General features: G+C 36.5%; 1 protein-coding gene across 1 annotated transcript in view; it reads left to right on the forward strand.

Moving 5' to 3' along the window:
• SPEN (spen family transcriptional repressor) overlaps positions 1 to 13,980 on the forward strand; it is an 81,326-nt gene that overhangs the window by 11,970 nt on the left and 55,376 nt on the right. Inside the window, exon 2 of the mRNA XM_065893708.1 lies at positions 12,385 to 12,705. Coding sequence (XP_065749780.1) covers positions 12,385 to 12,705 — 321 coding nt within the window. The remainder of the gene's footprint in view (positions 1 to 12,384; positions 12,706 to 13,980) is intronic.

The following is a 13,980-nucleotide window of genomic DNA, read 5'->3' on the forward strand; positions in this document are numbered from 1 at the left end:
CATTGTAAACTTATAGGATTAGAACTGCTGTTTTTCTTGTGGGAATTTTTTTCTGGTTTTTCATCCACCGGCCCCCCCACCCCCACCCCGCCTCAGTTTTATCGTAGAAATCATGGAATCCTTAGATTTTTTAAGGTTGTTCCTTTTAGTCAGCTTGAATTCTTTCAATGAAATGAATTTCAAGCACATCCAATGTTAGAATTAAATGCTATAATAGATATTAATTTCTATTATGTGAGTGGGTTCAGCCTTAATCAAAGAAAACAAGATTTGCAAAAATCTCAATTTATAGAGAGTATCTAAGATTCAGTTAGTATGTGATGCTGTATATAAAAAAGACAGGGAATTCCCTGGCAGTCCAGTGGTTGGGACTCTGTGCTCTCACTGCCTAAGGACCAGGTTCAATCCCTGGTTGGGGAGCTAAGATCCTGCAAGTTGTGCGGCGCGGCCAAAAAAACAAAAACAAAAACAAAAACCAACTAAGACACCTTAAGTCTTCAGTAAAACGTTTATTTATTTAACTATTTACTTTGGCTGTGCTGGATCTTCGTTGTTGCACTTGGGATCTTCGTTGTGGCACGTGGGATCTTTGTTGCAGCATGTGGACTCTTAGTTGCAGCATGCGAACTGTTTAGTTGAGGCATGCATGTGGAATCTAGTTACCTGATGAGGGATTGAACATGGGGTCCCTGCATTGGGAGCGTGGAGTTTTACCCACTGGACTACCAGGGAAGTTCCCAGTAACACATTTATTATATAAAGTAGGTACATTTATTTTCTCCCATGAATTGAATGGGTCAGATTATAAGATTTATAAGGGGACTTCTCTGGTGGTGCAGTGGTTAAAAATCCGCCTGCCAGTGCAGGGGACACGGGTTTGATACCTGGTCCGGGAAGATCCCCCATGCCGCAGAGCAACTAAGCTCGTGCACCACAACTACTGAGCCTGTACTCTAGGGCCCACGTGCTGCAACTGCTGAGCCCCTGTGCTGCAGCTACTGAAACCCATGTGCCTAGAGCTCCGCAACAAGAGAAGCCACCGCAACGAGAAGCCCGAGCACCGCAATGAAGAGTAGCTTCCGCTCGCTGCAACTAGGGAAAACCCGCGCACAGCAACAAAGACCCAATGCAGCCAAAAAATAAATTAAAAAAAAAAAAAAGATTTCTAAGGTCTTTTTAGTTTAGAAAATCTTGTTCTAGGGCACACCGTGTTAGAACTGGCAAAGGGTCTTTATTGGCATGGAAAAATATTAAATGACAAAACAAGGTGTAAAATGGGACATGTAACATCTCTATGGGGTCAGTGAAAATCTATACATGACTCTCCTGTGTATATGCTCACTGTGTCAGATTTTGATACAAATGGTGTTTCCGTTGATAACTGAAAATGTAAAGTGAGAGATGAATAAGTATAATATTAAAAGCTCTCTCATGCAAAAAAAAAGAAAAGAAAATCTTATTCTAGCCATTCTTCATAGTGCATAAAGGTCACTGGAATGCTGTGAAGATTTTTAAAAAGTATATTTTGATGATTAGTTGGATTATAAAAGAGCGTAATATCTAGAAATACTGTGTAGCCATCATACAAAACATTGGTGTACCAGTTCCTTTCAGATAAATCATCTCCTAACCAGCTATGCTCATCAATCAAAAATAGTCTTTTTTGGGTTCAGACTTAAGTGGCATTTGTAAAGTTTCAAATAGTTTTAAATTATATTGCAGTTAATTTAAAAAAATGGTGTCTGTGCTTTGTTATACTAATCTAAGGTGTATAATGATATACTCTAGTTTTTCTTGTCACTTATACCTGTTTTTTGTTTTTTTTTTTTTAATGAAGTAGCCCTTTCCACGGTGGTTTTTGACTCATATTATTCCTTTTCAGCAAGTTTGCTATGCGGCTCTAAAAGTAGAGGTATAAAAGGAACTTTCGTCACAGCTTGGGGTCTCACAGGGTTATGACATTTGATTTCCTTTGTGTTGATCTTACTGGAAATTTGTATAAAGGTTTTGCTTGTAAAGAAAAGCTTTTTAGTTCTGGAGATTATAATTAATGACTAAAGTGTTGACTGGAGAAGTTTGCATATTTAACAAGTTTCAGGAATGATTGGCATAGAGACTGGTGACTTATTTCTTAATTTAATAGGCTTAATTTCATGCAGAGTTTTTATTGGGAAGCATGATTATTTAAAAGTTTATAAACCATTGGAAGTGAGTAGAAAAACCCAAAGACCTTTTAAGATTAAAGAGTGATAAAGAAGACCCATTTCCTTAATCTGGAAATATCGGTAGTCTTTAAAGATTTACAGAAATGCCGTGGTGGATGAAAAGAATATGGAATTTATGTATATTACAAAAAGATCACATTTGTCCTGATTCTGTTCTAAGTAACCATATATTGTGAAATAAGGATAGAAGTCTAATCAAGTGAAATATTAGAGGGAATTTATAAATTTCTCAAAGTCTGTTTTTAAACTGTTATTTTACTAAGAAGTAAGCCATAGGTAGAAGTTAATTTCCTTCTCAGCAGTTGTACTGTAATAGTCCTATTAAGCCAGGTAGGAAGCACATTTTCATAGTCCTTTGTGTTTATACCCCAGACTCTTGATGTGGATTTTTGTTAGTTTCTTGGCTTCTGCTACTTCAACTTTGTTTTCTCCAGCCTTCCCCTTTTGATCAACTTGCCTTGCTCCTTTTTTTCTTCATCTGTTTTATTTACTGCCATTACTTTAAGAAATGGTTAATCATGGTCATTTGCATTCTCTTTACAATTATACTTGAGCTTTTCTCAGTACTATGTAAATCAGACACATTTATGAAGTTGTTCATTAATTATTGTGAGAAGAAATGTCCAAAAGTTAACTTAGTGACCACCATCATTGTCTGTATTCCTGTACTGTGTGTGTGTGTATATATATATATATATATATATATATATATATATATTTATTTATTTGGATACACCCGGTCTTATGGCACGTGGGATTTTGTGGCGTGTGGGGTCTTTAGTTGCGGCATGTGGGATCTTTTAGTTGCGGCATGCGGGATCTAGTTCCCTGACCAGGGATCGAACTCAGGTCCTCTGCATTGGGAACATAGAGTCTTAACTGCTGGACTGCCAGAGGAGTCCCCTGCACTATATATTTTGACTTTTAGAGTGTAAACTCCTCCCTCCTATTCTCTGAAGAAGTACCTTATGAATTCTAAGATTGTGTAAAAGATTCAGGCTTCCTATTTTATGTAGCCAGTAACGTCTAAAGATCATAGAATCTTTCAGATTGTTTTCTCCTTATAATTGGATAATCTTTCAGAGGTTTACATATCAGTTGCGCACTCTCTTTTTGTTAACAATTAATTTTAGCTAGTAAATAGTTATTTTGCACCATTAGATTGGTGCAAAATAATGCATATACGTATTTTTTCACTGAAGTAATGGTGCCGTTAATAGTTCTGAAGAATTTTGTCATTCAAAGCTTTACTGAAAACATTGCCTTTTCCCAAGAGTTGTAGTCATCAAGTTTTCATGTACAGGAATCTAGGCACTAACCATGGATTTGATAAACAGCTGACTGTAGTTTTGTTGGTTGAATTAAGCTTATCTTCAGTGTTCAAGTTTTCTTAAACCTTTTCTAATTAGAGTCAATAAATCATTTCTCATCTTAAAAAAGTAATGTATTATGTTCATACAAGCATTTACAATAGCCAAAAGATAGAAGCAATCTAAGTGTTCATGACCCATGGAAGGTAAACAGAATGTGTGACAACAAAATACATATCACGGAGTATTATTCAGCCTTAGAAAGGAAGGGAATTCTTCTTTTTTAAATTGAAGTATTGTTGATTTACAATATTATGTTAGGAAAGGAAATTCTGACACATGCTTCAACATGGATGAACCTTGAAGACTTTATGCTAAGTGAAATAAGGCTGTCACAAATGGACAAATATTGTATGAGTCTACTTACATTAGCTTCCTGGAGCAGTCAAATTCATAGAGAAAGTGGAATGGTGCGTTCCTTTTTTTTTTTCTTCTTCTTTTTTTTCTTTCTTTCTTTTTTTTTTTTTAAACTGTTATAAGCAGTGTTGCTTACTAAGCAGTCTATCAAATGTCTTCCTAAGAGGTTTCTCTAATTTATACTCCCTGCAGACAGTGTTATGAAAGTATTTATTTTCTTAGACTCTAGCTAATATCTGGGTATTATTAAATTTAGGTCTTTGTGTTGCATGGCATTTTTTTTTTATTTGGATTTTTGAAATTTTGGGTGGAAATTGAGCAGCTTTTGTTTACCATTTTGTGTGTATGGGTGTATTTTTAAAGAATTTCCTGGAACTTCCCTGGTAGCGCAGTGGTTAAGACTCCGTGCTCCCAATGCAGGGGGCCTGGGTTCGATCCTTGGTCCGGGAACTAGATCCCACATGCATGCCTCAAGTAAGAGTTCGCATGCCACAACTAAGGAGCCAGCCTGCTGCAACTAAGACCTGACGCAACCAAATAAATAAATAAAATAAATATTAAAAAAAAATTTCCTATTTGGGTATTTTGCCTGTGTTTTGTTTGGACCTCTGTCTCCCTTGATTTGGAAGAATTTTTATATTTAGGAAATCGCTGATTTCTCATGTGCAAGTATTTTTCCCCATTTGTCTTTTGACTGTATTTTGCTATTTAGGAGCTGTAATTTTTATGTGGTTTAATTTATATGGTCTTTTCTTTTATGACATAGGGATTTTATCTCAGGCTGAGAGTCTTTCCCAGACTACAACAAACTAATATATATTTATTTATTTATTTATTTTTGGCAGAGAGAGAACACAAATCAAAATATTACAAATCATTCTCCCCCCGCCCTTCTTTTTCCACCTCTCCCCCATTCCTCCAAGTAGAGAAACATTTTACGATTTTAGCTTTTTCTAAAATGAGGCTAGGGTCCTGTGTTTGACTGTGCTTTGCTGGCTTTAGGGATTCTGAGTCTGTTTTTTTCATCTTTAGTAATCATTTGTACTTACTCCAAAGATAAAGTGATTAAAGGGAAATATATTAATTATTTAAGAATAATTTTAAAATCTTTTATACATAAATTTATTTCACAGTAGATTTCCCGAAAGAATTCTGTATCTCCATGAAGTGAAGATAGGTTTTGGCTGTCATCTAATGGGTTACTTATCTTTCCAGGCAGGCATGCTTGAAATAGAAAATGTCTTCCTTAAATGTGCCCATTTACAGGAAACATGGCAGGCAGTTGATTTGTATTGAGATAACGCAGACACTTGTGACTAAAGGACTTGTAAAATCTGTTGTATTAAAAGAGGTGACAGGGACTTCCCTGGTGGTCCAGTGGCTAAGGCTCTGTGCTCCCAGTGCAGGGGGCCCAGGTTCAGTCCCTGGGTCAGGGAACTAGATCCACATGCCGCAACTAAAGATCCCGCATGCCACAACTAAGACCCGGTACAGCCAAATAAATAAATATAAAAGACAGTGACAGGTACTATTTTTTGTCTTTTTTCTTTTAATAACAGTTTTAACGAGATATAATTTGCATGGCATAAAATTTTTCCTTGGAAAAGTGTACAGTTGTTTTTAGTATATTTGCAGAGTTATGCAGCCATCACCACTAATTTCAGAACATTTCCATCACTCCAGAATGAAACCCCCATACCCATTAGCAGTCATTCCCCATTCTTCCTTCTCCCCAGCTCCTGGAATCCACTAATCTATTTTCTATTTCTGTGTATTTGCCTATTTTGGCCCTTTCACATATATATGGAATCATAAAATATGTGATTGGCTTCTTTCCCTTATAGTGTTCTCGAGGTTCATCCATGTTGTAGCATGTATAAGAACTTCATTCCTTTTTATTGCCAAATGACATTCCATTGTATGGACATATACCACATTTTAAAAACTCCACTCAGCAGTTGAACATTTGGTTTGTTTCCATTTTTTTGGCTATTATGAATAATGATACTGTGAACATTTCTGTATGTGTTTTTATGTGGACTTCTCTTTTCAGTTCATACCCAGGAGTAGAATTGCTGGCTTATACGGTAATTCTAAGTTTAACATTTTGAGGAACTGCCAAATTGAATTCCAAAGTGGCTGTACCATTTTACAATCTCACCAGCAATTTATTAGGGTTTAGATTTCTCCTTATACTTGTTATTGTCTGTCGTTTTTATCAATATTCTAGCCATTCTATTTCGTGTGAAGTGGTATCTCATTGTGGTTTTGGTTTTTGTTTTCCTAAAGTCTAATGTTGTTAAGCAAATTTTTGTGTGTTTATTGGCTATTGGCTGTTTGTATATATTTTTAGAGAAATTGTCTATATCCTTTGCCTGTTTTTAAATTGGATTATATCTTTTTCATTGTAGAGTTGTAAGAGCTCCTATCAGATAAATAATTTGCAAATATTTTCTATTTTCTGGGTTTATATCAATTTTTGATCATTGTCTTTGGATAGAGTAAAACTGTTAACTTGTAATTTATCATTGTCATGCTAACAATTTAAATTTATCTTTGTCATTCTAGATAATTGTTAAAACAAGTTCTTCTTTTGGATTTTAACTTATTTTAACTGATATAATGAGACATATGACATATTAAAAATATTACTATCTTATTTGGTTATGTCCAAATTGCAGGAGTTTTGCCATCTGAGTATATGATTCTGAGCTACTTACTACATTTAATGGTTTGAAGTATGGGCGGTATCAGTAATTGTGAATGAGGTAGCTTTAATGTCTACCTCTACTATGTTGATAAGAAATAGCCGTGATTAATTTGAAAAGATTGGGATTGTACACTTAAAAATGGTTAAAATAGCTAATTTTATGTTATATTTTATCACAATAAAAATTTTGATCTGTGATTATGTAGGAAAAATGTGGCCAGTTCCAGTTTAAATGCTGTTATGATGCATTATTTAAGTTTCTAGGGGATTCTGCCTTTTGGCATTCTTGAAGTATTTGTAGTCACTGGTATAGAAAATAAAATAAAGGTCTAATACAGAGGGGAAACCAGTCTTTTGGTTTAAATATAGGATCAAGTGGTTGATTTATAAATTAGTAATTCCTTCATAAAAATTTTTTACTATGAAAGGGTTATATAAATAAGTGTTGATGTTACTGCATTATTGCAGATAATTTGGTGGTTGTAATGGGTATATTTATGACCCAACGGTCTGAGTTTGGAAGAGGAATGATTTTGAATATTTTCATAATATAAAAAATAAGTGGGCTTCCCTGGTGGCGCAGTGGTTGAGAGTCCGCCTGGCGATGCAGGGGATGCGGGTTCGTGCCCCGGTCCGGGAGGATTCCACATGCCGCGGAGCGGCTGGGCCCGTGGGCCGTGGCCGCTGAGCCTGCACGTCTGGAACCTGTGCTCCGCGGCGGGAGGGGCCACGGCAGTGAGAGGCCCGCATATGGCAAAAAAAAAAAAAAATAATAATAATAAGTAAACATAAACATTTATTGTTTCTGCTATTATAGGTCACCCAACCAGACTGTAATACTCATCTCTTAGGCCTTTTTATCCCTTACAGCATGCTCATTTGCTTTTCGCTTTCTGTCTATTCATACTTATTGATAGTTTTCTTTTGAATAAGGAACAGCTTAGCCATGATGGTGTGGAAGGGTGGAAAAGTGGGCAATACGCAAAGAATTGATAGTTTGATAAAATACGTAATCTTTGGAAAGTGATGTATTGGGTTTTAGATGAATGGGTGTTTTAGGTTAATTGCATGCCTCTTCAAAGAGGCAGATATTCTCCTCATTACAATTCCGTAAGTCTATCCTGAATAACAGGTAAATGTTTCAAGAATGACTTGGGGAGGATTGTTTTCTGTAGTAGGAGGACTTGTGTGAAAATGAATAGTGGCTATTCTTTGTTATTGCTTATTATTAGTAGGGTCACTTGCAAAAAAAGGTAGGATTAAAATTAATAATTGCATTCTTATTGATAAACCAGCTAATAAAAGATGAATGTAGTAACTTTTAGAAAGAAAGGGTATTGAGAGAATTCATTGGGTTTTAGCATACTAATGATCTTTAGCTTTATGTATTTGGTGTTGCTTTGGAAATTAACAAAGTAAGTTTCTTGTAGAGTTGAGGAAAAGTTTAGAATAGGAGGAATCTTCTTTTCACATATCAAGGAGCTGAAAATTGTAAATAAATCAATTCCATGAGACTAGGGATCTTTGTTTTATTCCCTGATATGCATCAAGTGCCTACAACAGTGCCTGTTAAGAACCATAAAATTAAGAATACTGATTCGGGATTAGAACCCCTACTCTTTTCTCATAGTGGAGGAAAAACATTAGAGTATATCACGATGCTCTCAAATGTAAAATGTGAGGCCATTAATACACTGCAATTATATTCTTCAAGGAGATGCTAAGGACTATATAAATTTGACTATATAAATAGTCACATGTTGAAAGACCAAACATCTCAGCAAATCTGGCATTGTTTTGGGTTATTTTAAAATTCTCTCTTAAAAACGTAGAAGAATTATAGTGTATGTTGATCAGTTTAATATTTTTTGATGGTGAATATTTTTGACCAAACAGAAACCAATTTAATGTTGTTTTTTGATTGTGTTTTTGAAGACAAACCCATTAGATTGTTATATACTGCAGCTTGTAGCAATCAAGCACACTTTCTTAATTTTATGTTCTTATTTTTAAAAAAAAAGGTTTTCTTGATTCTTTAAAAATTACAAATGAGTTTACTTATTACTACAACCTTTGACTATGTAATTTAAGAAAATATTTTGTGCATATTACTGGAGACTATTCCATAGGTTCTCTGAAAACCTGTAACTAAGGCTTTATGTTTAAAAAAAAAGAAATACTATTTAACTGTGGTTTTATTATTTTTGCTCTTTTTTCTTTTTTAATTAGTAGATGTCAGTAAATGTTTCATTTGAATACTTAAGGAATACTTGAATACTATAGGAACTGTGTTGTTTTGGAAAGAGTAGATAAAATCAGGACATCACATTTACATTTACCAGCTGAGTTCTCATGGCTGTGAAGAGTTAACAGGTTTTTTTTTTTTTTAGTATAGAAGAGTAATGTAATACCTGATAAAGTTCTCTTATGTTAAATTTGGAGATAAATTCGTATTTTGTTTCCAGAGTGTACTCTCCTTATGTAAAAACTATGGGAACCGTGAGCCCACCCTTTTGAGGACGGAGGGCCATTTGACTTTGTTCTGCATGCATAATCTATGCATTAAGTATTTGGTCCTTCTTTTCAGTATTGCATTTAGCTCTTTGTTATTAAGAATTTAAGCTTAAATATTTGTTTTCCCTGTATTACGCTTTGGCTAACTGACTTTTTTGATGGGGAATTGGCTGATGCTTCCCTCTTTTTTTCTTCTTTCTAATAGAAGAACCTATGTAGTCTTGGGCTTAGTGATAAGTTGTGTGTGTTAAAATATACAAAATTTATTATCTTAACCATTTTTAAGTGTACAATTCAGTGGCATTAAGTGCATTCACAGGGAATTCTCTGGCAGTCCAGTGGTTAGGACTCGGCGCTTTCACTGCCAGGGCCCAGGTTTGATCCCTGGTCGGGGAACTAAGATCCTACAAGCTGCTTGGCGTGGCCAAAAAAAAAGTGCATTCACAATGTTATGTAACCATTGACACTATCTATTTCTAGAATTTTTTTCATCCCACACAAAAACTCTGTGTCTCCCCAGTCCCTGTTAACTTCTGTTCTACTTTCTGTCTCCATGAATTTGTCTATTCCAGATACTTCATGTAAGTGGAGTCATAAACTAATTGTCCTTTTGTGTCTGGCTTATTTCATTTAATATGATGTTTTCAAGGTTTATCCATGTTGTAGTGTGTATCGAAACTTCATTTCTTTTTATGTTTTAATATAATATTCCATTGTTTGTATATGCCACATTTTGTTTATCCATTCATCCATTGATGGACAGTCGGGTTGTTTCCATCTTTTGGTTTTTGTGAATAATGATGCAGTGAACGTTTGTGCAATGTATCTTTTTGAGCCCCAGTTTTCAGTTCTCTTGGGTATATACCTAGGAATGGAATTGCCGGGTCATATGGTAATTCTGTGCTTAACTTTTGGAGAAAAATGCCACTTTCCACAGTGGCTGCGCCATTTTACAGTTCCACCAGCTATGCAGGAGGTTTCAAATTTCTCCATATCTTTGCCAATATGTGTTTTGTTCTGTTCTGTTCTCTTTTCCAATAGCAATCCTAGTGGGTGTGAAGTGGTATTTTATTGTGGTTTTGATTTGTATTTCCCTATGACTACTGATTTTGAGCATCTCTTTCTGTGCTTATCTGCCATCTGTATTTCTTCTTTGGTGAAGTGTTTTCCCTATTTTTAATTTTAATTTTTTTTTTTACAAATCTATCTATCTATCTATCTATCTATCTATCTATCTATCTATCTATCTATGTTGGGTCCTCGCTGCTGCGCGTGGGCTTTCTTCAGCTGTGGCGAGCGCGGGCCACTCTTCGCTGCGGTGCGCAGGCTTCTTATTGCGGTTGATTCTCCTGTCGTGGAGAACGGGCTCTAGGCACGTGGGTCTCAGTACTTGTGACTCACAGGTTCCAGAGCGCAGACTCAGCAGCTGCCACTCTGAGGCATGTGGGATCTTCCCAGATCAGGGCTCGAACCCGTGCCCCCTGCATTGGCCGGCAGATTATTAACCACTGAGCCACCAGGGAAGCCCATCTTCCCTATTTTTAAAAAATGGGTTGAGTTGTAAGATTTCTTATATTCTAGATACAAGTCCTTTGTCAGATACATTGGAAGGTATTTTTTTTAATGTTTGTATGGAAAGAACTATTTCAGTTTCTATTTTTCCCCCAAATTTAAGCGATCCTTTCATCAGTTAATTTACCCCAAGTAATTTCGTTACATCTAGTTCAGTGGCCTGATGAAACTGCATTTTAGGATTATGTTTCCCTTCTGAGAGGTAGTAACTTAAATCATACTGGAGGATATAAAAGGAAAGTTCGGCTTTCTGATAATGTTGTCAGCTTCTTCAGGGGAAGTGTAAAATTATGATCTTGGGGACTTCCCTGGTGGCACAGTGGTTAAGAATCCGCCTGCCCATGCGGGGGGCATGGGTTCGAGCCCTGGTCCAGGAAGATCCCACATGCTGCAGAGCAACTAAGCCCCTGTGCCACAACTACTGAGCCTGTGTGCCACAACTACTGAAGCCTGTGTGCCTAGAGCCTGTGCTCCAGAGCAAGAGAATCCACTACAATGAGAAGCCCACGCACTGCAGCAAATAGTAGCCCCCATTCACCACAACTAGAGAAAGGCTGTGCACAACAGCGAAGACCCAGTGCAGCCATAAATTTTACAAAAAATTATGATCTTGGATTTTCAGCATGTAAGAGTGCTATATTTAAAAGTACTGTGCCCTTCTTTCTAAAATGCCAAATTATAAGTATACGTAAGAGTCTGTCAGAAGATTTATTAACTTATATAAATAACAATTATACATAAATTATAAATTTTAACACTTTTTCTTTTAATCCCCTGGAAAAGAGAATTAAATGGCAAAAGATTACATTAAAAACTAGACACACTTGCAAATGCACAAAATATTTGAATTTATTTTGCCTTCCAGTAAGGAGTGTTTGAAGTCATCTCATTTTTTCACTAAGATCATTTTCACTTAATGAATTAAATTAAAATGAGATCTGTAAAGCAGCCATTTTTAGCTACAGTTTTTACTTTAATGAAAATCTCTTAAGATTGGTAAGTTACTTTGATTATCTTAGGTATAATATCCTTTTTTAGAATGTAAAAATTCCTAAAAACTTCTGAGAGTCATTTCAGCTAAGTGTTCCTGGAAGGTAAAAGGCAGTTTATAGTAAATACTATATTTAAAAAGTTAGAGCAATAAAATAATGTGGTAAAAATGTTTGTAAGGCACTTCCCTGGTGGCGCAGTGGTTAAGAATCTGCCTGCCAATGCAGGAGACACGCAGGGTTCGCGCCCTGGTCGGGGAAGCTCCCACATGCTGCGGAGCAGTTAAGCCCGTGTGCCACAACTACTGAGCCTGCGCTCTAGAGGCTGCGAGCCACAACTACTGAAGGCAATGAAAAGTAGCCCCCGCTCTCCGCAACGAGAGGAAGCCCCCGCGCAGCAACGAAGACTCAACACAGTAAAAAAATAAATAAATAAATAAATAAATTAAAAAAAAAACAAAAAACAAAATGTTTGTAAATATTTGCCTCAAAAAAGAAAAATGTGAGTTTAAAAGCCATTTTAAATTAACTCGCAACCCCTCCCCCATACATGCATAATGTAAATTGTTTAAAAATAAACAGTTTTTAAAACTATTTTTGGAAAATTATTACTATGCAACAATAACGTTGACTTTATTTTTTTTCAGATATGGCCGCGTGGAAAGTGTCAAAATTCTCCCCAAGAGGGGTTCTGAAGGAGGAGTGGCTGCCTTTGTGGATTTTGTGGACATCAAAAGTGCACAGAAGGCTCACAACTCAGTCAACAAAATGGGAGATAGAGACCTACGCACGGATTATAATGAACCAGGCACCATTCCGAGCGCTGCTCGGGGATTGGATGATACAGTTTCCATAGCATCTCGTAGTAGAGAGGTTTCTGGGTTCAGAGGAGGTGGTGGAGGGCCTGCTTATGGCCCCCCACCATCACTTCATGCACGAGAAGGACGTTATGAGCGGAGACTTGATGGGTAAGTTCCAAGGTTTCTGTAGGCAGGTATTTTGTATTTGATATGGTGAAACAGAAACTCGTATTTAGGGGCCCCAGATGGATTTAAAGTTTTGGGCATTCTCAATGTTTCCTATTTTGGGTTGGAAACGGAAGTGATTTCTATCCCAGTGGCTGGTATCTTATGGAATCGTAGAGGATATTTCCTGCAGCTGGTTGGATATCTACTCCTGAGATATAAAGTGGTGGAAGATTTTGTATTGCAGCATCATTTTTGGAGTTACCTGTCTTCTAGAATTAATTATTCCTTCTCTTGGATAATGTTAAGTCTTTCCTTGGATATATCCCTTCTACCTGATGGAGCTACTTGGCTACAGATTTTGTGGTTGTACTATATGGAATATTTCTGGAATATTAGAGCCTACAGATTCTTTTAGAATTTGATATCTGCTTCTCAGTTTTCACTACACAAAGTGTACAAACGAATTGGATTGTCACCAAAAAACCTAGCAGACCATACGATTCAACCTCTTGGATTCTACAAACAATACTTTAACCTGGAAATGTGTACTTGGATGAAGAAGAGTGAAGGCAATGCTTCATTTTTCCATTTTGGATCTACACAGTTTCCATGTTGGAATTATACTCCTTGATGGAATGGGGAAAAATTGAGATGATGGACGTTCCTAAATCCTGGAATATAGCCATTCTTTTCTGTTTGCTGGAATGTATGGGATGTCGTGCAGTCAAGATTCCATTAGCCCAGGAGAAGAGGATTACTATCTTGTTTCTTAAGCAAGTTGCTGTCCAATTAAAGGTACTTTAGCTTTGAACACATGGTGACGATCAGTTGTGGATACAGCGATCAAAATTGACTGTGCTGGATGGCTACAAAGGTGAACTGTTGGCGAGCAACTGTGCCTTCCTCATTTGGTGGAATTGTAGAGGATATTTCCTCTTCTGTCAGCTGCCTGATTCATACTTAGGGCTGGACATTTTTGTGAATGTGGATCAATTTATAATTTTCTGCTATCTCAAGAAAGAAGTCTGGGGGTTTGAGAGTTACAGTTTGTCTGGGACTGCTTGCTTCCAGTGGAATTATTTTATCTGGTCATTAAGATTTTTTTTTTCCTTGTGGTTCATCTAAATATCATTTGACACCCTTACCCATTAAGAAGGTGGATTACCCCCATAAGAGGGGCCAAAATTGGGGAAGTTATGTTCACAATTCTCTCCCTAGATTTAATTGGGATTATAGGTCGTGTTTCCACACTTGGAAAAGGTTGGTATGTCCTGA

Source organism: Phocoena phocoena, chromosome 1 (genome assembly GCF_963924675.1).
Source record: "Phocoena phocoena chromosome 1, mPhoPho1.1, whole genome shotgun sequence".
In the NCBI taxonomy this organism is placed as follows: Eukaryota; Metazoa; Chordata; class Mammalia; order Artiodactyla; family Phocoenidae; genus Phocoena; species Phocoena phocoena.